This window comes from Podarcis cretensis, assembly GCF_951804945.1.
Source record: "Podarcis cretensis genome assembly, chromosome: 5".
In the NCBI taxonomy this organism is placed as follows: Eukaryota; Metazoa; Chordata; class Lepidosauria; order Squamata; family Lacertidae; genus Podarcis; species Podarcis cretensis.
This window is the reverse complement of record NC_137174.1, coordinates 82,272,128-82,299,861: the sequence shown is the minus strand read 5'-3', so window position 1 is coordinate 82,299,861 and position 27,734 is coordinate 82,272,128. Positions and strand designations below refer to the sequence as shown.

The 27,734-nt window shown below is 44.7% G+C and overlaps 1 protein-coding gene across 7 annotated transcripts in view; it reads right to left on the bottom strand.

Annotated features, from left to right (window-relative positions):
* Positions 1–27,734, bottom strand: part of LOC307216995 (schwannomin-interacting protein 1) — a 387,429-nt gene that overhangs the window by 67,794 nt on the left and 291,901 nt on the right. For 4 of the 7 annotated variants that reach the window (XM_079977952.1, XM_079977955.1, XM_079977957.1 and 1 more), the window contains one exon: positions 26,025–26,795. In XM_079977952.1, the coding sequence (XP_079834078.1) occupies positions 26,025–26,795 (771 nt within the window). Of the gene's footprint in view, positions 1–25,325; positions 25,444–26,024; positions 26,796–27,065; positions 27,312–27,734 lie in introns of those variants that run through there. The other 3 variants (XM_079977959.1, XM_079977958.1, XM_079977961.1) reach the window with 3 other exon arrangements.

Genomic DNA, 27,734 nt, shown 5'->3' with positions numbered 1-27,734 from the left:
GTTACACTCACTGCAGTATTCAAATCCTGTTGCCGGTCCAGTTATCCACCCCAAAGTGGGATTTTTAAGGGACTTTAATGAGACCCGTCTCACTGGGTTTCCCTAGGGAAGAATGAGCCAGAAGCTGAACTCTGTGGTCCCTGTTGCTAGGATGGAGCCAGACACAACAGCCAACCACAGTGGGGGAAGCACTTTACCTATCAGCTCACTCAAAAGGAACACACATGGAAAGAGAGATAAGGACATTCTATGCTGCTATTTTTCTAACTGGGTCAAAGGAGCAGATGCTTCTTCTTGAAATCTGTTTCATGCTCAAAATTGACTTGTGATGTTGATGATGATTTTAATATAAATATGTATCTATTCCACGTTTCACATCTGGGACCTTCAGGGCAGTCAACAAACTCCACAGTACCGGATTGAAAACAACCAGACAAAATCAAAACAAAACCCAAAACCACAGTGAAACCTAAATTGAAGAGTGCATGAACCGAACGTGCGCCTCAACCTGAACATACACCAGCATATGGAGGACATGACCACACCCCAGGTTTCTGAGGAACCACTTTCAGCTGCTTTATGTCAATGTTTGTCAGGGACTGGCAGGACTCCACTGTGTGGAGGAGGCAGGGGACCAGAAGAGTGACCCAGGAGCAAGGACCAGTGATCTATGAAGATGGGTGCCACCCACAAGGCAGGAGCCAGGAGAGGATGAGAGTCAGGGCAGTCCAAGAAGGAGGAAGGTTCACAGGATGTGGCTGAAGAAGGAGAAGCTGTTCTGGAATAGATAGGTCAGTAGACTCACACCCTTTCCCCACCCTAATGTCTCCTGGAAGCAGGAGAGGCTGGAAATGAGAAGAGCAGCTACAACTTCAGTGCAGAAGTCTCAGGTTACAAGCACAAAACCTGTCAAGGGAGGGTATATAAGTTTGGCAAGTAGGTGGGCCTAGAACTGTGGACAACTGCCTAGAGACATATGTGCCTGTGTATCCGGAGCACCATGAAAGCTGCTGTAAGTGCTTTTCTTGTCAATGAAGAGTCAACTACCTGGTGTGTGTCTTCCTTGGCTGGAGAGGACCAGGACAATGTTGAAGAGAATGGGGAACAAATGGAACCCTGCAGAACCTCAAGAGGCCCCCATCCTTATCTTCTAAGACTACAGTGGTACCTCACGTTAAGTACTTAATTCGTTCTGGAGGTCCGTACTTAACCTGAAACTGTTCTTAACCTGAAGCACCACTTTAGCTAATGGGGCCTCCCGCTGCTGCCGTGCCACCAGAGCATGATTTCTGTTCTCATCCTGAAGCAAAGTTCTTAACCTGAAGCACTATTTCTGGGTTAGCGGAGTCTGTAACCTGAAGCGTATGTAACCCGAGGTACCACTGTACTCCCAAATAAATTATCAGAATCACTGTAGCAGAACCACCAAATTGCAACTGAAACTGATTTCATAGTTTTAACTCTTTTTAAAATACCTTTTCTGTATTGTATTTCTTGCATTGCATTTAGAGACAATTGCAGCTCAATAGTGTGTGTACACACACACAGCAAGATGCCCCCCAAAACTCATCCCCATCTGGTGGCTCAGAAGGTACAATATTGAACTGCATATGTAGGTGAGTTTGTCTTTAAAAGATAATATGAATGAACGAAGGATGACAAATGAAAGAACACTAAATTTCAGAAAAATATCTGCAAGATAATGTGTCTATATGTGCATGTCTCTGAATGCAAGAGTATGAACGCACAGACTTCATTTTCTCTCTGATGCTGTCTAGTGGCTATGGGATCCCCAGACCAGCATGCAAACAGGCATTAAGTACAATCTGCAAAACTAGTATCCATTTCCCATTCATTAGGGATTTAGCATCTCTCTGTCTCTCTCTCTTTCTCTTTTTTTAGATACACAGAAGAAAATCAGAAAAAGCAGCCTTCTACTTTTTGCAAGGCAAAATGATTATTAAAAATAATAATATTAAAAACAAATGAAGGGAGATCCCTTTATAATCCGTCACTAGTGGGGAGTATTTCGAATCTTTAGCAGAAGTAGCAGTTGGCACAGAGCAGCACAGAGGCTCTTAGCTGCTAATGATCAAGCACAAGATGTACGAAAATGTACTTGAACACACACATTTTAAGAAACCCCACTTGCTTCGCCACGTGTCACTCGCCCAGCCAATTCCCACAAACAAAAATGTGTTCTACAAAAACCAGACATTATCCAATCGTTTTAAGAGATGTAACCATTATGCTTAATGATAACATTTAAAGGGAGGTGGAGATGAGGCGTTCTACATCTTAGGTGCGAAAAATCAACAAATATAAAACTCCTAAATTATACAAAATATAAAACTCCTATGTTAGAGAAACTGCAAATGATAAGGATGGTTTGTCTTTAAACCCCCCAACAAATCAGAATGGCCTTGCATTAAACACAAGTATGCAGTTCTGATATTCCCTAACTCCCTGCTTAATAAATTCAATATAGAACTTACATTAAATAAAAACATGTTTAAACTAAATTTTTAATAATGCACTAAAAGCATTTTTATTCTCTGTAGAGCAAGATGCACTGCTGAAACAAGCCATTTTATATGTCCAAACAGGAGGGGGGGGGTGTTGGCCAGATTCTGCTTTAGCTACTATTGCTAACTACTGGACCATTTAAGGCTTTTTCATCACCCTTCTCTGGCATTGCTCTGAGCTTCCAGCATTCCATTTCTCTGAGCTACAGCATGCCAAGTTATGCAGCCATAAAAGCAACTGCTGCTGTCCAGATTATTTGCCAAGATTAAGGAAGGGCGAAGCAGCTTCTGCTCCATTCTACCTAGAAAATCTTATTGTTTACCACTACAGCTGTCTCTCCCCCCCACATTTTTTTGAGGGGGGCACAATACATTGGTACCTTCTACAAGATACAATGGTTCCATTTAAGAGGTGGTTCCATTTAAGAGGTCTGTTTCTTTATCCTCTCTGGACCCCGTTGTATTTCCTGCCACTGTTACAGATTCATGCCTTGATTAATAAGACCTAAGCTGGCACCTAAATGGCACTGACGTAGGGCCCCTCCCTCATTTCCTTGGAGAGGGCATTAAGCAGGGAGCCACCACCAAAAAGACCCTCAAACTAATCACCTGAACCTCTGAAGGTGGAGGCTCCAGAACAGAAGCCTCTGTGGAAAATCTTAATCAGGTACATATGGAAGAAGGCAGTCCCAGAAATACCAGTTGCTGCTCACAGTCCTAAGTCAACCTGGCCCAGGAGGCCATTTCCCCAAGCCATGCCCACCTGAAGTCCTATGTGATGTCAGGTGAGGGGCAGGTGCAACTGCCAGGTACAATCAATATTCTTAAAGTGTGCTCCCTGCTGTGCACTGGCAAGCAAGGCTTGCTGACACCACCAATCAGCTGATGAAACTGATAGCCAATAAGGTAACTGGCAGTGAGAGCAAGTCAGCTATTACTGGTTGTGCTACGGAATTCCCCATGGGATAGCCAGCCTATCCTAGCAGGTAAACAAGCTCCCTAGGCTGTCACAGTCTTCTCCATGGGGACTCCATTAGTCCCTCATATGTACAATGTAGCTCTCATGCTTGTCACAAGTCACTCACAGTTTTCATTAAGTGTCTTGATTGAAAAAGCACCAAGAAGGAGTAAAAGAGGCCTGGATATTTATTTTTATTTTAAAAGATAAACAAGCAAAAACTCATCATGATATTAATACTGCGCACAAAATACAGTGGTATTTTGTTAAGAACTTATTTTGTTCTGGAGGTCCGTTGTTAACCTGAAACTGTTCTTAACCTGAGGTACCACTTTAGCTAATGGGGCCTCCCGCTGCTGCGCAATTTCTGTTCTCATCCTGAAGCAAAGTTCTTAACCTGAAGCACTATTTCTGGGTTAGCGGAGTCTGTAACCTGAAGCGTCTGTAACCAGAGGTACCACTGTATTTCAGATGACTGATCACACTTTTGCTGATAGCCAAGTAATCATAAGTGGACAAAACCATCAACCAAATAATGTTTCAGAATAATTGATGATTTGTAGTTCAGCATACACTGCACCTCAGGAAGTAATATATATGTATCATCTTCATCACATGCCACCATCACATGCAAATTGACTTTAAATTTCCTGCTCATGATAAATTTGCAAAGGGACTTCACCCCCTGCTCTTCTCCCTACTGTCAAGAATAGAGATGAGGTACAGAGTCAGTCTGCTGATTTAAAATTAGGCATGCATCACTGCAAGGACCCCAGAGCAGGAAGGTAATCTAGGAGGAGAGCATACTCTCTCTCCATTGCAAGCAATTCACATAAGAAGTGAAAGTACTCATGTCTGACTGCTGACTGGCAATTGTCTGTGCAAACCAAGAAGAGTGAGTGCCCAGCTAGATCTTTTTGTCACACATTAACCCTTGAACTTTGAGTACATTTATTGAACCAGACAGGAGAAGTTGCCACTATATTCTGGTGCAGACATACTCTGCAGCAGACTGTAGCCCATCCTGCCTCCTAAAGGAGACCAGGGAAGCAAACAGATCCACAACAAAACATAAAAAGGACTCTAAAACAGTTACCATTATAAACTTTCGAAAAACAGTTTCAAACATTATCTCATCCTGCAACCTCAGAGTTAAAAGTAACAGTGTCCTTTAGACAATCAAATGCCTCGGTTATAAACAAATACTTCTTTTGAAAAAGCTGTTCAGCTTTAGTGAATGATAGAAAACCCAAATATTCAGAAGTGGACCTGCCATAGCATCACATTATGGGATTACATTATTTCCTAGGGAGTTACCCAACATACGCCATGGTGCATCTGCAGCAGTACAACCGCCTTCATCTGCCCCAACTGCAACAAAACATGTCTCTCCTGATTCAATCTCTACAGCCACAGCAGGTGCTACAACCTTCCAACAGCTTGACCTCACCCCCAAAGGCAAATTCCTCCATTGTCTCCCAAGACAGAAGGATGCCAACCAAACCCAACACAGCTGTCTCAGGGTTTGGCAACTATAATAAGACTTGCACCAGCAGCTGGAAGTTCCATCAGGCTGAGGCTAGAGCACTTGCCATCACTACCCATCCCAGAATTCCCTTTTTATGCTGTTAGTATCTTCTGGAGCAGCCTTTCTCAACCTGTGGGTCCCCAGATGTTGTTGCACTACAACTCCCATCACCCCTAGCTAGCAAGGCCAGAGCTCAGGGATGATGGGAGTTGTAGTCCAACAACATCTGGGGACCCACAGGTTGAGAACCGCTGCTGGAGCCAGCTGTAAGACATCTAACTTGATGAGAAGATCACTCCCCTCTGATCTGTATTTAAAACCAGGCTGCCAGCACCAGCAGCTTGAACTTATTGTGTCAACTTTCTTTTTGCCTTGTACTTCTTGGATTTAATCCTAGATTATTTCTTATACAATACTGAATTCATTCTATGCTTGCTAAATTGTTTTGTAAGATGCTTTCTCTCCCATTCTCCACCCCCCCCCCCAGTGTTTTGCTTTTCGTAATAGGTGGATGTTTGTTTTCAGCCCTTCTGGGCACAGCTCACTGTGGAAAAGAGGCATATAAATGACCTAAACCAAATCAACCAAATTATGAACCCCAGTCTGAAATATGAACACAAGCATATACTGGATAGCTCGGCTGGTTAGAGCGTGGTGCTGATAATGCCAAGGTTGCATGTTCGATCCTGGTATGGGACAGCTGCATACAGTGGTACCTCGGGTTACATATGCTTCAGGTTACAGACTCCGCTAACCCAAAAATAGTGCTTCAGGTTAAGAACTTTGCTTCAGGATGAGAAGAGAAATCATGCTCTGGCAGCGGGCGGCAGTGGGAGGCCCCATTATCTAAAGTGGTGCTTCAGGTTAAGAACAGTTTCAGGTTAAGAATGGACCTCCGGAACGAATTAAGTACTTAACCTGAAGTACCACTGTATTCCTGCATTGCATTCACTAGATGATCCTCAGGGTGCCTTCCAACTCTACAATTCAGTGATTCTATGTCTGAAAAGTTACGTTAGGAAAGCCCAGCCAACAAACCTAGCCTTCACTACAAAGTATATATGGTAGTTTTTAATTACTGGGCTCCTATAAAATACACCTTGACAGGCCAAGTGTGAGTCTGCAATCATGCACTGTAGCTTTCGAGATGTCTGGAAGTTGCTTTGGGATGCTTTTTGTATGAAAAGTGGTAGATAAATAGCCAAATGCCTGCTAAGCAGCCAAAACACAACAGCAAGAGGTTGAGCCCCTCTTGGTGGGTGGCTGTTGGGTTCCATTTGGTTTGGTGTTCACAAGGCAGCCAGGTCTAGAATTAGTAATATATACCTGCAATGTCGTTATGGAGCTGACGCTCATAATAAAAAAGCAATTATATTGAAGAAATGTTCACCATAATACAAGGCATAAACCAAATTATATGGAGATCAAAATTTTAAACACAATTACTGGAAGACTCCAGATAGATGCTCAAATGATGTATCATGTGGCTGATCTTTGCACGATTCCATTTTTCTAGAAGGAAGAGTTCATAACAGTACCGTGTATCCATAGTAACTCAGCGCTTACAGCAACAAATGTCGCGAAGCACTAACGCAGCAGGGCAAGTTTAAATAGTTTGTTTTTATAAAACCAGAAAACACCATTTTAGGGAGCAATCCTATGCAAAAGAAGCTGGGACAAAGCAAGCTGGTGTAAATTAAGCCGGCACAAAGATACAGCATATTCAAACCCCGTTCAGCAGTGGGGCTGCTGCGTTGCCTAGGCCTGGCAGAAGGATAACAAGCCTTTAAAATAGTGTTCTATGTCAGGTTTCCAGGTCACGTGACCAAGCTGAATGGGCTCAGGATCCAGCCTAAATCCGCCCCCCCCCGCCACACTTCCAGATTGTCTCTTGTGGGGAGACTTATACCAGCCGTGGTCCAGCTGCCTGAGCCCCCGCTGAGTTGGGATGAGCAAGTTACTCTGGCATATCTTTGGCTGGGCTGTGGTTGGGGACCTAATGATGGCTGAGCCCTGCTGAGTCAGGAATCAGCCAGCTAAGTCATTCGACCTGCTGCATCCTAAGGATCCAGGTCTTTCTCAGGATCCGTGAATAGCAACCACTTAACATACCACATTTTCATGACTGATTAAAAATATTCTCAGAGCTGCATAAATATGCATCATGGATATTGTCGTGTGACATTAATTATAGAAATCACTACCAGCTATCAAAACCTTGGAGGCGGCAGCAACCTAGTTTCCATCGCACTATATCAGGAGAGCAAATTATAACATCTTTAAGTAATTGTGTTCAGAGCAAAGAGCCAACATTGTCTGCAAAGGCAGGCAAGTTTAGAGAAAGGCAGAAAAGAGGGGGAAAGATACTTTGCAGAATTATAGTAAGCGTGCAATTTTGGAGAGCACTCATGAGAACATGTGATACAGCAAAACTGATGGAGATCTTAGAGCTCTGGGTGCTACAGGAACTGTAGTCAGAAAACTGGCTTCAACCACTCAAAGGAGGGCTAGCCAACATGGCAGCCTCTAGCTCTTGAACTCCAGTTCCCATCAGCCCCAGCTAGTATGACCAATGTTCATGGATGATGAAAGTTGTAGTCCAATGATTTCTGGAGGGCATTATGCAGACTACCCCTGATTTAAACCAACCTTTCAACATGGATAATAACTTTTTTTTCCTTCCCAAGAAGGAGGCACTGGGCATTAGCAAAATAAAAATGCAGCTCCACAGAAGTAAGGTTTTCATGTCTAAAACCAAACTTTGTGACAATTTAGCTCAACTCTAGTTAATGTGAACAGAATCAATTTTACTGTCATAGCCAAAGGTCTTTGAAGTTCAGGAATAAAATCTACCCCACAAGAAAGGGGTTTCTCCCCTTGAATGTAGCAAAAAGTCAACCAAAGTCCGTGGAAGAATCCGATCACACAGGCTCAACTGATGCAAGTTATTCCATTTGGATCACTGGGCTACTGGTTTAAAGGTTAAAAGACTGAAGTTCATCATGCTTTATTTTGAGACTTTAACTGCCTGTTAAAGTCTCAACTGTTAAAGTGTCAACCGCCTGTGGCAGAAATGCATTAAATAAAGATGCTGGTCCACAATTAAGCAAATGCTGAAATACCATGCATCAACATAATTTGCTTCTTTTGTTTTGATACAACAGTTTTAAAAGCCACTGATTTTATTTTTAGAAGCTGTTCATTTTTTGCCTCTGGTAAGAGGAAAAGGGCAATGTCTAGACAAGAAGATTCACAACATACCTTCTTAAAGGTAAGACATATAAACCATTTCATTTTTCCTCTTTCTACAGTTCCAAAGGGGGAAAGGTAGACATGAGACCTGTAAAAGAGAATCTTGTGAACTGCCCTGAGATTTTTGGATGAAGAACATTACTATTACTATTACTATTACTATTACTATTACTATTACTATTACTACTACTATGTATTCCTGACATAGGTAATGGTCTTTGGAATCTTTACCAATTTTAGCTAACAAATATTGCAGAATTCTAGTGCAAAAAGCTGCTTTCCATCAGGTCTACCAAAGCTAACAAAAAGCATTAAATTTGCCACAAGGGAAGTTCCACATTTTATTGAACTGAAACATATATTGATGTATAGATGCACATATGCAATGTAATATGTGCCTCTAGGCTGATCAATGAAGTACTAAAGAAGATAATAATTTCCACTCAGATTGTTAATGTGTGGTTGTGACCAGTTAAATTAAGTCAGATCTAGTATGGTATACTGGATAATGCTGCTTTGGCAAAGAGTTCACTCGGCTGTGAAAATCTGGTCCAGGCACTATCTCTCAGCCTAAACTACCCTACAAGGTTGTTGTAGAATAAAATGAAGGTGGGTGGGTTCCTGAGCATATCCAGTGTCCATTAGTTCTAGAACAAAATGTTGTCTGTATGCAGACCCAGAGTTTCTTAAAATGTTATTATTTGGCACAAAGTTCTGCTTCATTTTTAAAACTTTATTTTTTAAAAATAAACTTTATTGAACAGTTTAAAAACAACTGCGAAACAGAAAGTTCTGCTTCACTACAGCTCCCTGATAATCCTAACTTTTCTGACTACATCTCTAAATAACATTTTATATTTTACAAGGGAAGGGTGGGGAAAGAACGCCTTTAAAGCAGAGGTTCTTGGAAGTGCAGGAATTCAAAGAACATGTGATTCTTGAGTTCATTTAATGAGTAGCATTAACATATGGTTGATGGAGCCATTACCCAAAGACACAGAACAAGAAAGATATATGTTCGTATGACCAGCTGCCTCTTTCTGTATTTTGATGACTAAAGCCTGTTTCAACAGAATTCTTAACTAAGCAAAGAAAAGCACTCCAGATTGCTTCAAAACTCTGGCCTGATGTTCCCTCAGGTAACAAACCGGTGATTGGCTTGTACTACTTAAAAACAGATAGCGTTTGACATGATTGAATGTACCTCAATACAAAATAATTAGGGGTTATGAGACAAACAGAAGGAAATTCGCAGAAGGAAAGCTTTTTGTGCCCTCTTCCCTTTTGTAGCAACCTGGAACTTGGCAAAAAGAGAGAGCATCTCTTGTGGTCAGGGAGCCCTGCTGAACAATGTAGGTATCGGCATTACTCACATTTAACTTTATCTTAGTTCTACATGAATCACCCTAAAAGCCTGCAGAACATCTCCCCACCCCTGAGCTCAACCCTAGACAGAAAAAAGTGTGCATGCATGTCAAGGGCCACAATGCCTCTATCAGGCATCTTAAAATGTAACATCTGTCATTATCCTTTTATTTGTGGTTTAGCAGTTTTGAAAGGGGGAAGGGGAAAAAAAAACAACCTTTCTCCAGCTGTATGTGGGCCATGCTGCTTTCCTGCTTGTAATATTTATTTTATCATGTTGTGTTAGGTACCCTAAGGACTTTGGGCATGGTGAATCATATTTATTATTTACAAGCTTTGTCAGCAGCAGTTAACCTGTTTACTCCGGACATGCAATTATTCCCAATACAAGACCGGCCTGGCATTTTCAATGATGATTGCTACATATGGAAGACGCTTCATGCTTCGCTGAAACTACATTTTCATTAAACTACTTCCAGCTTATAAATTATTGTTAAAAAGGATTTACTGCGCAGTTTTTATACTATGGCAGGTGGTGTTTGTGCTATTCTGCTGTTGCAAGACTGAAAGTTACTACTTTCCTTTCATAACCCATTCCCTCCCTTTTCATTCAACAGTAAAAATAATAATAGCAACCCAATAGCTGTCTGCTATGTATCATAGCTTAAAGTATTCTAATTCATTATCATTTTACAGTTACAGAATTTTCTCCCAAGACATTACATGTTATTTCCCCACCCCTTTACTCCAAATCCCTCCCACAACCCCCCCAATTTCTGCAAAATCCTTCCTTAATCCAATATATTAATTGCATTATTTATTCTCTACATGACTAAGCCATGATTTTATCCAAAAATACATTCCAAGTGATATATTATGATATCAATACGATATAAAAAACAGTAAAAACCAAACTGATATCCCAAAGAGCCTCATTTGAATGCCTGGCACAACTACTCATCATTCACCTGAAGACCAAGACCACAGCCAGACTTAGTGACTGAAACATCAGTCAACAATTTCTCTCTCCCCTTTTTCCTTCTCCTCTCCTTTTCTACATTCACATTATTCTGTTTCTTGTCGCTCATGATTAAGAGTTCTTGGAAGGTTGCAAAGTATTTTGTGATTTTTTTTGTTCAGCCTAAAAAGGGAACTATCCTAATATGGATTTTTGGAATCTTTCTTATGGGCCATTTAAAGACAACAACAGCAATGAAAACCTAATAAAACCTGTGTGACCAAAGAGCATGAACCTTTTCCAGGATTCAACTGATGAGTCCCACTAACGGAAGCCAGTGGAAGGCCTTCTGCTAATACAGTGCAGTTTTTCATCTACTCTCCTCCCCCCAACTTGCTCAGGGGTTCAGGGGAACCCCCAGAATAGTGGAGAGGGGAGAAGAGAGAATTCCTTCAATGCAAGCATGTCTGATATCATTCCAGCTTCCAGAGGTATCTCTTCTCTACTCCCCTGCACTATTGGCCATGATGGCTGAGGATGACGGGGGCTGGAGAGCAGAAACATATTGGGGGGGGGTGTCACTGGTTTCCCTTACCTGATGTAAAAAAAATACTTACAGTCTGCTCTCAGAAAACAGACTGAAGATTAGCACATTTTGCTTGCAAAATATCTCCCAGTATTAATGCAATGCACAGCTACTTTTCTTTCAGTTATTTCAATGATAAGTGCAACCATTTTCCCTATCGCAAACTATATTTAGATGACATTTATTGTAGATGCATCTCGAATAGTTTTATCAAGCCGTCCCTCAGTACACAATCTTTCATTATGTACTATATGAAATTGTCACTTATCAAGCGATGATGAAGTGCAGTCAACTGATTTGCTGCCACACTGCATATTCAATACACAATTTGCAAAGGATGCTTATGTGGCCATGCACGTCCATTTCTAATAAGTGCTTAGTTCACACAGAATCCAACATCACCTGGAAGGCCACAATTTGCCCACCTCTGCCCTAGTTTGTGGCTACAGCAACTTGTGCACAAACTTATATGGAGTAAAAGACCATATAATTATTCCAACTTCTTCATTTTTACAAGTCCCTGCAGAGTTTTTCATACATGCATCATTTTCTGAAAATATATCTATTGATTATCATTATGAGTCACAGAGAAATGATGAAACGAATGAAGCTAACCCTATTAGAGCTAGTGTTGATTTTGTAAGAAATATGATTGATGATGAGAATATAAGAGGGTTATTTCCTATTCACTCAAGATGATCTTATTACACATGCTACTAAGTTTAATAAATCATGCAATGACATTTTTGCTATTATTTCTAATGCAAGCTAAAAACGTGGAGTTGATGATAAAAAAAGAAATAAAGGCAGCAGTTTGCTATTACTTAGAATCATAGAATAATAGAATCTTAGAGCTGGAAGGGACTCCAAGGGTCATCTAGTCCAACCCCCTGCAATGCAGAAATCTCAGCTCAAGCATCCATGACAGATGGCCATCCAATCTCTGTTTAAAAACCTCCAAGGAAGGAGAGTCCACCACCTCTTGTAGGAGTCTGTTCCACTGCTGAACAGCTCAAGTTTTTTCTGAATGTTTAGTCAGAATCTCCTTTCTTGCAACTTGAAGCCATTGGTTTGAGTCCTACCCTCCAGATCAGGAGAAAACAAGCATGCTTCCCCTTCCATGTGACAGCCCTTAAGATATTTGAAGATGGCTATCATATCTCCTCTCAAGTCTCCTCTTTTCCAGGCTAAACATACCTGGCTGCTTCAAGCGCTCCTCATAAGGGTTAGTTTCCAGACCCTTGATCATCTTGTTTCCCTCCTCTGCACACACTCCAACTTGTCAACATCCTTCTTAAATTGTGGTACCCAGAATTGGACACAGTATTCCAAGTGTGGTCGGACTACGGCAGAATAGAGTAGTATGATTACTTCCCTTGATCTGGACACTACACTTCTGTTGATGCAGCCTAGACTAGCACTAGCCTTTTTTGCTGCCGCATCACAGTGCTGACTCATGTTAAGCTTGTGGTCCACCAAGACCCCTAGATCCTTTTCACATGTACTGCTAGTAAGCCAGATGTCCCCCATCCTATATTTGTGAATCTGGTTCTTCCTGCCTAAGTGTAGAACCTTACATTTGTCCCTATTGAATTTCATTTTGTTAGCTTGCGCCCACTTCACCTTCATTTTCATGAATCCTTAGGAATAAGGTTGGGGTGGGGTTGACAGAAATGAAACGATATTCAATAAGTGATTAGCTATCCATTATGTTTAGGCACTTAGGACCAGTTTGGAAGGTTTGTGTTTTGACAGTATCTAAGGTTAAGTGACTTCTAAGGACCAAAATAGAAGTGACAGGGCAGTCACAAGTATTTTATCCATATTTCTCTCCAGTTCTGTAAAAAGAAAGGGGTTGAATCTATTATTTAGTAGAGAGTACAAGGTCTGGGAGGGACGTGGGTGGCGCTGTGGGTAAAAGCCTCAGCGCCTAGGGCTTGCCGATCGAAAGGTCGGCGGTTCGAATCCCCGCGGCGGGGTGCGCTCCCGTTGCTTGGTCCCAGCGCCTGCCAACCTAGCAGTTCAAAAGCACCCCCGGGTGCAAGTAGATAAATAGGGACCGCTTACCAGCAGGAAGGTAAACGGCGTTTCCGTGTGCGGCTCTGGCTCGCCAGAGCAGCGATGTCACGCTGGCCACGTGACCCAGAATTGTCTCCGGACAGCGCTGGCCCCCGGCCTCTTGAGTGAGATGGGCGCACAACCCCAGAGTCTGTCAAGACTGGCCCCTACGGGCAGGGGTACCTTTACCTTTACCTTTACAAGGTCTGGGTAGGAAGGAGCTGCATCCCTGGCACTACCCACAAGGTACAAACTTTTGCAGAATGACATGGGCAGAAGCTCTTCGATCACTTCAATAAGTTACTAGTCTTCACACACTATACATTTAAAGCAGTACCATGACTCCCCCCAAAGAATCCTGGGAACTGTTGTTTGTTACAGGTGCTAAAAGTCATTAGGAGACCCCTCTTCCCTTCACAAAACTACAATTCTCCGAATTTGCTGAGGAGAGAGACTGGCTGTTCTGAGAACTGCAGCTTTGGCAGGGAAAGATGGGTCTCCTAATGACTTTTAGCACCCTTAATGAACTACAGCTTCCACAATTTTTTAAAAAGTGATATGATAGTGCTTTAAATGTGTAGTGTAGATTGGGCCTAAAATACCAGGAGAGGTGAGGGAAAACTTTTGCAATTCAAATAGTGGGTAGATGGCTTTACAGCGTCAAAGTTCAATAGCAAATATGATGGTTGCTGCAAATTAGCAGATCTGCAAGGTTTGTTATGCATTTAATTGAACTTGGCCAAATTTAAACCTTGTTGACCTGGGAAAGCTTTTTTTTTATATGAGAGCAGCCCAGAGGTTATGCAGAAGCCCCCACTTTGTCTCATGAATATTCAAGTTAAATTAACATGACATTGAAATGAATGATCAATAATATAGCCATGCAGACATTTGGTTCCCTCAGATTTGGTTACTGTAGACTTTCTGATGAGCCAGCAGACTTCTTCCTGCACAGAACCTATTATTTCAAAGATTTAGTAGAAGGCAGCAGCAGCCCCATGATTAAATTCACCAGAAGTAACACCTGACCTGCTGCAGATGCAAAAATTTTCAGTCAGCAAAGCCACTAAACCTCATCCCATGAAACATCTGATTGCTGGACAGTAAGGTTTACTACAAAGTATTAACCATGCTATGCTGCCTATCTCCAAGATATGCATTTTCTTCATGCATTTTCTCAAAAGGTTACTTCCTCTCCCAGTTTACTTGGGAAATGGCAGTGCCTCAATAGCTTGGGTTGAAAGCTGGCTTCAGATTTAAAGAGCCAATGGCAGAATGACTTATGGTGGACCCCTTCATATGCTGAAGGGCCTGCCCCCCTCTACAGACAAGTCTGACAGCAAGGGTGCCCCCTGTCAATGACCTGATGCTACAGTGGCACCAGGTGACCCATTATTGCCACTCCAAGTAATGTAACTGTGAGGGGAACAGGGGTTTCCTATCAACTCTCAGCACCCTTCACAAACTACACTTCCCAAGATTCTTTGGGAGACGCCGTGGCTGTTGAAAGCGGGATTGTGCTTCTTGGTTGTGAGTCCTGGAAGATCTGTTCCCTGCCTTGCATACCTTTTCACACCTGGCCTGGCGCCCGACTAACTCCAGCTACAAAAGTTGAAGCTGCTGAATAGATGGGCTGGGGCATGGTGTGGTTTTTCTGTTGCTGTTTTTGATATACACTCATACCTTGGGTTTACAGATGCTTCAGGTTGCGTTTTTTTTTTGGGTTACGGACCGCCAAAACCTGGAAGTACTGGGTTTTGGCGGTCGTGCATGCGCAGAAGTGCTAAATCACGCTTTGCGCATGCGCAGAAGCACCGACTCGCAACCCGCACGTGCGCAGACGGGGGTTGCGAACGTGCATCCCGCACGGATCACGTTCGCAACCTGAGCGTCCACTGTATATACATATTTGCATCTTTCTTTTAGTTCCTTTATGTAGAAATTGTTTTAATTTGGTAGTGTGCTTTTTGATGTTTTAGTTATCCTTGCTGCTTTTGTTATGCTTGTAACCGGGTAACTTTTTTCATTTTGTAAGCTGCCTTGAGCGTGGTTTGAACTATGGAAAGGAGGCATACAAATAATATTATGGAATGTATGGTGCAGATAAGGGCCTAAGACTGAGGAAACAAGGTTCATATCCCCATTCAGCCACACAGCTCAGTAGCTAACCTTGAGCTAGCTACAATCTCTCTGCCTAACTTACCTCACAGGGTTGTTCTGAAGATAAAATGACGCGGGGGCAGGGGGAGTACCATGCAGGCATTCTGGGACAAAAGGTGAGACAGACATGAAATGAGTGTATGGGAATAACAACCTCATACGGCCAGGGCTTGGCTGAGGTTCACAGATGCATCGTTTAACACTCTATCCAGAAACAAATCTGGCAAGCCTCTTCTCTAGTCACATTGAATCATGTTTTAAAGATGCTTTTATTTATGAGAGCTTGTTATGATTAGTTTTAATCTAGATGTGCTGGCATGAATTTAAACTGAGATGTTTTATATTATTTCATGATATGACAGTGTTATTTTATTTTTATTATTATCGATTAGTCAATGTTTTAACATCCCAGTTTCTGTAAGCCACTTCTGTCATGAGTAATCCTAAAGGACAAGGTATAAATATAAATGAGTATCATACAAAAGATAAAATGTGTTAGGTTGAGGGTCATGTGGTGCAGTGATTAGGGCAGGCATAGGCAAACTCCCGCCCTCCAGATGTTTGGGACTACAATTCCCATTGTCCCCTAGCTAACAGGACCAGTGGTCAGGGATGATGGGAATTGTAGTCCCAAACATCTGGAGGGCCAGACTTTGCCTATGCCTGGGTTAGGGTATCAGACTAGGACCTGGGAGGCCAGGTTTCAAATCTCCACTCAGCCATGAAGCTCACTGGGTGACCTTGGGGCAGTCTCTAACTCTCAGCCTAACCTACCTCATAGAGTTGTTGCAAGTATAAAATGGGAAGGAGGAGAACTCTGTACGCCACCTTGAGTTTCTTGAAGGAAAGGTGGGATATAAATACAATACAATAAATAAAAATAAATTTGACTGTGCACAAAGATCTTACATCTTTTCTTGACAGGATAAAATACATGCTGCAGCGCAAAACCTATCAGAGAAGTGTGCAATGCATCAAATCGATATGCACCAAGAATGCATCAGACCTTTTAGTCTAATTGCAGAACTTGATAGTTCTTATACTGCAACATCTGTTCCCATGCCATTTACAGTTTTCCTGTTGTAAATATTTACAGTTTCCTTTTTAACTTGACATGTATATTGTAAGCTGCCAGTCCTGTTTATTTATGCTATTGTCATTTTGAAGTAGCAGAGAGGCTCCGATCTGATGTACATGCCCCTATGAGTCAGCCCTACTGGACCTGGTAAACATACAAAGGATTCCACTGAAAGTCAGTTATCATTTATTCAGCAAATACTCTTATGGCAACCATTGCTATCTAGCACACATTCAGTACATGTCCCTCTGCCTTACGGGTATGCATTTTCTCTTCATACTTTCTGGAATTTTGCAGCTATGTACAACTTGTGTGTGTGTTTGTATGTATGTATATGTGTGTGTGTGTGTGTGTGTGTGTGAGAGAGAGAGAGAGAGAGAGAGAGAAAGAAAGAGAAAGAGAAAGAGAGAGAATGTTTATATATCTTCCTATATACATTTGTGTAAGGCTGTCATCAGGCTTGTAGTTTGTGTGGCCTCTCACAGGCGGCACTATGAATTATAGCATGGTAATGGGCTTCTGAGAGCTGCTGTCACCTGCTGCTGGGTGACACCAACATTGGAGCCAAATAGTTCCCCACCCCTGGTCTAAGGGGTTAGTGTGGGTGGTTTGGTAGGATTCATGAGCAATGTAAACAGAAATCTAGCCCCTAGTAGGTGTATATGTGTGTCTTTGCGCGTGTGCGTGTGTGTATGAGAGAATATGAATGAATATGAGAGAGATCTGGTCCAGCAGAAGTTCAGCAACATCTGGAGGGCCAAAATTTCCCCACATCTGATCTAGTCAAAACCAACCCCATTCTAAGTTTAAAAAAATCAACAGACCAGGCTCATTATTGTTTATCATTCTAGTTCTCTCTTCCTCTGTTCCCACAACAGCCTTTGCCTGACCAGTTCACACAGGTGGGAGGAACATTTTTTTTGCATGAGTGACATGGATCCACGTTACCCCAAATACACATAAAAGTGTACATGGCATATCCTGCTCAGCATAAAAACAGAGCTAGCCATACTGCTATGAAAACGGCATACCAGATAGGAATGAAATCCAAGAGAAGAAGACCATTAACTGCATTTTGATATTTCATTTATGTCAGGGTTTTTAAACTGTTGGTACACACTCACAGCTAACATCCTCAGCGTGCATTAATTTATAGTAATTCTTTGGATATAAACTTGCAATTGATTGTTTCCAAAATGTAGAGTGACAGGGGAGAGTGGCTCTTCCCAAGTTCTGGAACTCCTTGCCAAAAGACTTTAAATTGATTTGCAAATGTGCTGCAATTTATTTTAGTTGGTTACTTTTATTAATGCTTTTTCCAGCTTAAAAAACCCCAAGGGTTTTATTGTATTTGATTATATTTTATTTTATTTTATTGTATCTGCGCTATTGTTTGTAAGCTATCTTGAACACCATTTAGTGGAAATGTGAGATACAAATTTAACAAATAAATATGACTGGTCATGCCAGAAGTTTTATAGGTCAGCTTAAGGATTCAAATGAACTGTTTAATAATAATAATAATAATAATAATAATAATTTATTATTTATACCCCGCCCATCTGGCTGGGCCTCCCCAGCCACTCTGGGCGGCTTCCAAAAGAATATTAAAATACTATGATACATCAAACATTAAAAGCATCCCTAAACAGGGCTGCCTTCAGATGTCTTCTAAAAGTCTGATAGTTGTTGTTCTCTTTGACATCTGGTGGGAGGGCGTTCCACAGGGCGGGCGCCACTACCGAGAAGGCCTCCTGCCTGGTTCCCTGTAACTTGGCTTCTCGCAGTGAGGGAACCGCCAGAAGGCCCTCGGTGCTGGACCTCAGTGTCCGGGTAGAACGATGGGGGTGGAGACGCTCCTTCAGGTATACTGGACCGAGGCCCTTTAGGGCTTTAAAGGTCAGCACCAACACTTTGAATTGTGACAACACTTGTTAAAGGTTCTGGACACAGTTCGAACCAATGTGTCAAAACAGTCCAACATGATTAGTGAATCAATATTGCAAGCCAGTGCATGCCTACTCAGAAGTAACCCCCACTGAGTTCAACAGGATTTACTTCCAGGTAAGCGTGTACAGGACTGCAGGCTAAAGAAACTCAAATTATTTACACCACACACTGAAACATGTATAAGCAGAAAAGAAATACAAGTCTGTTCCATTCTGACAAATCTACCATTCATAAATTCCTCCTCCAGGTGATTTATACGTTGCAGCTGAACAAAAAGGAATTGCTTGTGCTCCAGACTGGAGCCAGGATGCTACAATTGTTGCAGGAGAAACACATTAAAGTGGTAAAAGGAATCTTGCCAAAAGGATATGAAGAACTGTAATCTCCTTCCAGCACAGGCAGTGGAGCTGGGAAGAGAAGGGTATCCAATTCACTTGTATGATATAAGAGGAAATAACAGGCATATCTGAGGAATGCTTGATTTGCTGTTTTTTGAGTCTCCAATCAGTACTTCTTCCATTTAAGTTGGATGTAACCAATGGAATCGCTTCTAGATGATTTGGACTATGACACCCATCACCCCTAGCTATTCACCATGCTGGCTAGGACTGATGGGAGTTGAAGTACAACAATATCTGGAGGGTGGCACATTGTCTATCCTAGGTTTAAGTACATATTTTGAGGGGTGTGCATCAAATTTACATGTCAACATCTCAAACAAGTGGCATGCAACTAGAAGGAATGGTATTTTATTTGAATTCAGCACCTGACAGCAACTTGGAATTTATGTAAGCACATTTTTGATTGTTTAAAATTGCTTCAAATTCATTATCTCAGCGATCCTTACAACAGTCCTATAACTCCAGCCAGTATTATGATGCCCATAGTACTAACAGATACAAATCTGAACCAGGGACTTCTCAGCTCACACCTCCTGGATAATGGTGGGGGCATTTACAGGGTGCATTAACCCATTCACTATACCACCAAATCATCGGCGCAGTTGCAGTTCCACACATTCCTTCAGATGACCATATCTGCAAACTACAGTGTTTCCTAAGCAGGTGACAGAGCTCAGAAGTACCAAGAAGCCACGCAGTCCAAAATGCCACCTGGTTATCACAGTGGGGGAAATGCTTTGCATCATTTTACGTTCCTGGACTACAAGAAACAAAAGCCTTTAATGCCTCAACCCACATGTCCCAAGGGCAGCTGGTGAAAACAACAACAAAAACAGCCAGCTGGCAACCCACAGCCCAATTAACATATTTGTGAAATGCCATGGGTGCTGATATCCCGTTGTTTAATCCTACGCAGCTCTGGCAAGCATCTATGAGAAGAACCACATGGGCACCACTGAATGGCTTGGTTCATTCCTACACCATTATGCTTCTGGTGTGGGGAGGAACTATGCCACTCACCTGCCTTGTGTGGTCCTTCTTCTAGACACTGCCAAACTAACCTGAAACGGGACCTTTACAATCTTCAGCTGAGGTCCCTTTGTGTGTTGCAAGTTCATGTTCAGGACACATATAGTTAGAAGCCAGTTAACCTGCTGAATTGCCTTGCCACATGCTGTATATACCCATTCAATCATTTCCTGGTACAGCTTTGGTGCTGTTAACACAGTGGTTTGACTTCACCCCCGGAGGTGCACTCCAATGTCTCCCAAGACAGATGGATGCCAATAATAATAATACAGTAATAATACGCTCAACCAAACCAAGGGTCAAGTCTAACTCTCTTCTCCAGGAGCAGCTAACCCAAGATGTGCAACAGAGCTTCAGGCTCTGGTAAGTAAGATAGCATCAAAGGTATGTGTCATCTCACCCACCCACCTCACTGTGCACTAAGCCAGAACACAGTTCCCAGAGACTTCCTTGTGTGCCATCCGAACCCCCCACGCCCACTATGCCCATGGGCGTCATGCAGGTTTCATCAGTTTGATGTGAAATGTGGAGCGGTGAGTCAACGGAGAAGTCTCCCTCAGGAGGTCGTGGACTCTCCTTCCTTGGAGGTTTTTAAGCAGAGGTTGGATGGGTGCTTTAGCTGAGATTCCTGCATTGCAACTCTACAATTCCATGATTCTATGTGTTAATCCCCCCCAAGAAAGATTCAGGGCAGACAAAACAAAGCACCTCTTCACACAGTGCACAGTTAAACTGTGGAATTCGTTGTCATAAGGTGTAGTGAAAGCCACTAACATGGATTGGTTTAAAGGAGGATTAAGCTAATTCATGGCGGGTCAATTGCTACTAGCCACAATGGCTATATTCTGCCTCTACCAACAGAGGCAATGTGTCTATGAATATCAGTTGCAGGGCATCCCAAGTAGAAGACTTAGTACAGGGGTCTGCAACCTTTAAGACAAAAAGAGCCACTTGGACCCGTTTCCGAAGGAAAAAAAAACTGGGAGCCGCAAAACTCGTCATTATAAAAATAACTTTTTTGTCACTTTTTTATTATTTCTTTGTTTGACTCCTCAGAATTACTCCTCCTCATAGAAATAAACGTTAAATTAACAAGTTACCTTTTTGTGTGTGTGTGTTCTTCACTCCCCTTCAAAACAGTGACCAGCGTACACGCCCCCTTTCAATGCAGTGACCAGCGTACAGTGGTGCCTCGCAAGACGAAAAGAATCCGTTCCGCGAGTCTCTTTGTCTAGCGGTTTTTTCGTCTTGCGAAGCAAGCCCATTAGCGGATTAGCGCTATTAGCGGATAAGCGGCTTAGCGGCTTAGAAAAGGGGGGGGGGAGGGGAAAAAAGTCGGAAAAACTCGCAAGACATTTTCGTCTTGCGAAGCAAGCCCATCGGGAAATTCGTCTTGCAAAGCACCTCCAAAACGGAAAACCCTTTCGTCTAGCGGTTTTTTCGTCTTGCGAGGCATTCGTCTTGCGGGGCACCACAGTACAATCTAGCGGGCGGGCGGGAAGGTGACGTCGGGACGGTGCATGACTAACGCACGCACCGCCCCCATGCAACGTCACAGCCAGTACAGCGCCCGCCACAGTGGGGAGTGTCAGGGCGCACAATGCGCCTCCTCCCCTCGCTAGTATCCGCCCCGGAGCCACGGCAAAGGTGTAAAAGAGCCACATGCGGCTCCGGAGCCGTGGGTTGCAGACCCCTGACTTAGTAGAAGGCTGTTGCACTCAGATTCTGCTTCTGGGTTTTCCACAGACATCTGGACAGCCACTGTGAGAACAGGAAGGTGGCCTAGGTGGGCCTTTGGCCTTATTCTGAAGAACATAATCCTTCTTGGAAAGGGGGTTTAATCCTAAATAAATGGAGTTAGGATTGCAGCCTTTGCAAGGAGTAACTCCAACCAAATTCAGCTTGGTTTAGTTCTGGGTAGACATGCACAGGATTTCACCTTTTGCGTAACAATCCATGAACATTAATAAAAGCAAATAATCAACTAGCTGAAATAAGAATAATAGAATTGTAGATTCTATTCAGTGGTGCCCATGTGGATGATCTATTCTAGCGCAACCCCATGAAATGCAGGAATATGCAGCTGTTCCATATGGGGGAATGGGGATCAAACCTGCAACCTTGGCGTTTTGAGCACCACACTCTAACCAGCTGAGCTATCAGGAAGGAGATCTATGAGAACAGAGGAAGCCCAGCAGATTTCCACAGGAAGGGTACTGTTATTATTTCAATTTACATCCTGTCCTTCCTTCCTAAAAGAGTCCAAGGCAGCCAACACAACAATAACAATAAAATTAAAACATTCTAAAACCAGTTGCGTACCATCACATTCTCTTAATACAGTGATTTCGGGATTGCCAGGAACCACATCTTTCTCCCATCAAACTAGGCCATTTTGGCCCTACCAACGAAAAGGCCTTGTCTCTTTACATCTGATCTCAAGTAAAGAGAAGATGGAAAGCACAGTGTCAGGTGCTATCTTGAATCTTAATAAGGTGTGTACGCAAGGCAGCTGTTCTTGAGGCAATTAAAGGCTGCCTCAAAAGTTACTGAATCCCTTCCTCTGCAATCTCAGAGGCCGAGCATCTTCCAGAAGTGCTGTACAAGTGAGTTTACATGTGCATATTTATCCTTGGTGCTTGCAACATCAGGAAAGAAATTGCATGTCTCAATGACTATCACAGAAGATCTACCTCAGATGGCACTTTCCTTCTGCCCCCCACTGAAGCTTTTCAACAGGGGAATCTCACACCTTCTCACTGAGTGATAACAAGCCATGCCTTAATTTTGCATGTGCAAATGAACCTTTGAATATTCTAGTTTCGGGGCTAGGAACTGACCCCAATTCTACCATATTAGAGGTGACAGTATAAAATGGGTTTTCATTATAAAAAGTGCAGCATGACCAGAGAGGGGGTGGCGACCCACAACCCTGGGGCTGACTGTTGCCCTTGGCCAAATTTTATGTCGCCTTTGGCTTACTTTCAAAAATAATCACTTCAGACTTAAGGCAAGGGTGATTTCTCCTACCCTGGCAATCTCCTGGAGGGGAGAGGCAAATTGAGGTGGCAGAAAGAGAGAGGGGAAAGGAGTAGCTCCACTCACTGCTGGTTTGGGCCCTGCTCACAATCAGCATACAGTCCTACCCTGAGGGAATGTAGCTCTCAAAATATTGCCCACTCCTGACTTCTACAAGTCTAGGCCAAGGGGCAGTGGCGTAGCGTGGGGGGTGCAGGGGGGGGGCGGCCGCACCGGGCGCAACATCTGGGGTTAGGGCAAATCCACGGGTTAGGGGGCGCAAATCCACGGGTTAGGGGGCGCAAATTACTTGCCTTGCCCCGGGTGCTGACAACCCACGCTATGCCACTGCCAAGGGGTCCTCATACCAAGTGGGCCACAAGAGTACTTCCACACAGAACCCATGGGGCACACACTGCCTTGTGGGGGGGCATGAGGCCAAAATCTGACATCCCCCCCAGCCCTCATGAGGAGCTGGGCTTTGCAAAGGAGGCATAAGGCTCTGGCTGGGTCCTAGAGCTCTTCCACCATCTTCCCAAAGCTGGAAAAGTGCTAAATAGGCTTCGGCAAGGAGAGGAATCTAGGACCCTGTCAGAGCCCTCACTCCTCCTTCCCAAAGCCCAGTGCCTTGCTTACCTGGCTTGGGAAAGCAGCGTCATGGGCGTAACCAGGATTTTTGTGGGGGGGGGGCAGCCAAAGTTGTTGAGCTTCTTTTAGGAGATCGCCCTAAGTTATTGAATTTTCTTGGGGAAATCATGGGTAAAAATACCCCCATTGCAGGGAGCAAGCTTTCATAGGGGGGTAGGCATCTGCTGGGGGGTGGGGCAGAACCTCAGTTAATTGAGTACTTTCAATGCTTTCCAATAATTTTGGGATGGGCTACACTCATGGGCAGCATAAGGGCTGTGGGGGGGGTGTCAATTGTAGCTGAGGGCCACAAAAAAGGCCGCATGTGTTGGTCCACCCTGGTCTAGTCTGCCTCTGGAGGTACTTAATTTTTTCCACAATATCTCCAGTTTGGGGGCCAGAGTGGGGAGTGCTTTCAAATAAGAATTCACCGACATGAAATCTATACTTGCCTGCACCCTAACACTTTCTGAACTTCTGAATTAGCCAGCACCAAGCACAGTTAAACTTGGAAGTTAGGTCAGGAGAAGACAATATAATTGGGGTGTTAAACCTTGCTGGTATTTCATGGAGCTTCTCTTTCAAATATTTATCCTGACTTGTCCCCGTCCCCCACCAACTTGTTGAGCACCTCCCTTTTAACACTGGCTCCCTTACAACACAAGCCTCAAACTGATATGTTTTGGTGAATGTGTTCACATGCAGGGATTCCATAAAAATGACAACAAATTGATGCTTCTAGACAGATAATGTGGGGCCTTTTTACTGATGGAACCCTGAATCAGGATATCCATCCAATTCTGACTCAGGATACTCAAATTCAAAGTCAGGATAGCTGCCAATATGAATTTATACATTCCTCCCTTCCAATTCATTATCAAGCACCTGCTTATCTTAAAGCAGACTGGCTGAAGAGGGGGGGGGGGGGAATCAAACACCAAATCAACCACTCCAGATCAGGCCACATGGCATCTGTCCAAAAGACTTCCCAAGCCTCCAAATCTGAATAATATTTTTGGTTGGTTGGAAGTAGTCTGTTTGCAGAACAACACAGGAAAATCTTGTCCCAGCAGCAAACAAAGCAAGACATTTGAGTCCTGCAGTTCTCTCTGCAGGCAAAACAGTCTCCCTCAAAGCGCATGCAATCTCCAAAACTACAAGATACTTAAAATGCAGTGTCATCAGCACTGCTGAATCGAAACCTCGCAGTATTTATCATTACAGTGGCAAATGCAAATATATACAGCTGCATGATTTGACTTTATACTCGATCTGCTTTTTAAAAAACGGTTTTAAAATACAACACAGGAGCTCAAAAGGACATGTTTTCTCCCCTGGAATCTAGTAGATATTATTTTCTCCCTTCCCCCCTTTCTAATTAAAAGAAATACACAGGGTATCCAGAAAAAGGACAAGCAAGTAGCAGCTATTAAGAGCAGTGGGGGGGGGGGGGAATCTTTCCCAGCAGTTCCATTATATTAAGGGGAAAGGAAGGCAGCCCCCTCTTTATTGCCCCCCTTGTACTGAAAGCAGACAATTACGTTGCAACCCCCCTGTCCCCTCCCAATAACCCTGAAGTTACTTATGCCCATGCCCTAAAGTCAAAGTGCATTGCACCCAATTTCCAGAAGGCTATGGATTCTCAAGTCACACGCCAAGGCATATTGTGATGTTAGCATATTCATTAGCTAGACTCTGCAAAGCATCCTTAATAGGCCAAGGTGCACTTAAAGGGGGGCGGGGGACAACAACCAGCCAATACCACAAATAACTGCTATTTGAAAGGCAGCATAGGAAACGAAACAACAGCAATGCATCTAAATAGTACAAACCCTTCTCGCTGGGGCAAATCCACACTGGGACATGTACCAGCTTGGCAAGGGTTCCTCCTTATGTTCCACCCCCCCTTTTTTTCCTTCGTTCCTCTCCTTCTCTCCGGATGCCACCCACACTGTCTGGCAGTCTCCGAATGCAGCCAGGTGTCCTTCTGATAAGAAACAGGAAGTAGCGCCAAGCCCCCCCCCCCCCTTGCCACACAGAGGGTCACCTGCCTAACTCCTTCCTATTCCTTAAATCCTCTCTCGGCCAGGTCAGGTCAGAGACTCAAGCAACTCCTTCCCTTGTTGGAACAAAGAGGCAAGAGGCAATTCCAAGCCCTTCTTCCAAAATAAAATAGCTGAGTAAGAAAGCTGGTCTCTCTCTCTCTCTCTCATGCGCAACACACACATCATGCAGCTTCTCCACAAGCACCAGTGGTGACATATTTGGGAGGAGGGGGCCAGGACATGCATCCCAAACCCAGGAGAGCCACAGCTGTCCCTTTTGCAGCAACTGTGTGCAAATTGCCTTCTATGGGAAAGGGGAAAAAAAAAAAGCCAAATCCATCGCTCTCCCAGCGATGGAAGTGACTCACCGCCTGCTCGACCTAACTAATAATTCCCATTGAAATTAACACTTCCCTTGCCATTATTCTCCGCAAGGACAGAGCCGGGAAGATATAAGGAGGTGGGGGGGGGAGGGCGCCAACTTACGGAAGTGTAGTTGCTCTTCTGGCTCCGGATCTCCTGCTCCTGGAACTGCAGCCCCGCCAGGTGCTTCTCCAGGGCTTCCCAGTCCATGGTGGGCAGCGGGGGCTCCTGCTCTTGCCAAGCCGTGCCCCCTCCTCCTCCCAAGGAGTTCTCCAAAGGGTGGAAGGCTACCAGCGAGCCCCCGTTGCTCAGCCTGCCCATGCCTCCCCCGGGCTGCCCTTTCTGGAGGCGGGGGGCTTTGCCGTAGCCGCCGCCGCCGCCGCCCCCTTTGTGCCCAGTCCTGCGGCTAGAGGGCACCACGTTGGCATTGTGCCGGAGGTCCAGCGGGTGGTGCGGCTGGCGGTGCTGGCGCTGGGGATGCTGAGGAGCCGGGTGGCCGTGGGGAGCCGGGGGTGGCATAGCAGGGGTGGCGGTGGCGGTGATGGTGGGGAGGGCGAGGCGGGCGCTCCTCGCCTCCTCCAGCTCTTGCGCTAAACTCCTCCTGGCAGGGGCGGTTCGGGCACAGCGGCGGGCATCGTCCCTGTCCTCCGCCCACGCATCAGTCACCTTCCTCTGGTACACCTGGAAGTCCTCCTCCCCCTCTTCTTCCTCCTCCTCCTCCTCCTCTTCCTCGTCTTCCTCCTCCTCCTCCTCCTCCGAGTCCTCCAAAGCAGCCAAGTCCAGGCTGGTGGGCGAGGGGGAAGATTTGCATTCCGAGCAAGGGGTCACTTTGCTGGAACTCGATTCCGAGCTGGAGCGGCTGCTGCAAGGGTCGCTGCCTAGATCCATGCCATCCTAGAGGACAGAGGAAGAGAGAGCGTTAGAAAAAGACCTATAGCCTAGCTCTCCTTTCCTGCCTTGGCTGCTGCTGCTGCTGTTGGAAGAACATCCCCGCCAGGCACTGAAAGAACCAGACAGACGCTTTCCCTCTCTCCAGATGCTGCCAGACTCTTAAAGGGAAAAGCCGGCGAAGGAAGGGAATCTTGGGGAGGGGGGGGGGGGAGAGAGAAGCCAAGGGGTGGGGAGGGGAGATCTCCGGCACTTCCCCGAAGTTTCCCACCCCACCTAGGCAGGGCATCCGCTTTGCGAGGAGAGGGGAGGGAGAGGTCTCCCAAGCAGGGGCGGGCCCTCTTGAGCCCCACCTAACGAGGAGGAAGGGGGCGCGCAGCAGCAGCACCGGCAGCGCTCCGCCTGGAGAGCTCAGGCGCCGCCGCCGCCGCCAACAGTTTCCTCTCCAGCACCGGCCGGGAGTCCCTCCTTGCCCTGCGACGGCTCCGGAAAGTTCCCGGCTCCCTCGCGCGCCCACTTGCCAATACAGAGCGCGAGCTACGCCGGTAGCGCGAGGGAAAGGGGGGGGGGAAAGGAGGGAGTCTGGGAACCCCACGCAGGCGGCGTAAAACTGGAGGGGGGGAAAAGAGTGAATGAGACAATGCCGGCCCCACACCGCCCCCTACGGTACAGCCGGAGGGATCCTGGTGGCCGAAAAGGAGCCCAAAGCGTGGCCCCGGCAGGAGCTGAGCCACCTCTTCCCCCGAATTCTTTTCTGGGGGGGTGCGGCGCAGTTATGTCTCCTCCTTCACACACGTAAAAGCAGCAGGGTTTTATTGGAGGGGAGAGGGAGATTGCCACTTCGCCGGAGAAGCATGAGTTTGAATTTGAAAAGTGGTGCAGCAGAGCAGAATTGCCAGATGCGATTGGCACGTGGTACCATCAGCCTCCACGGCATCTTCATGG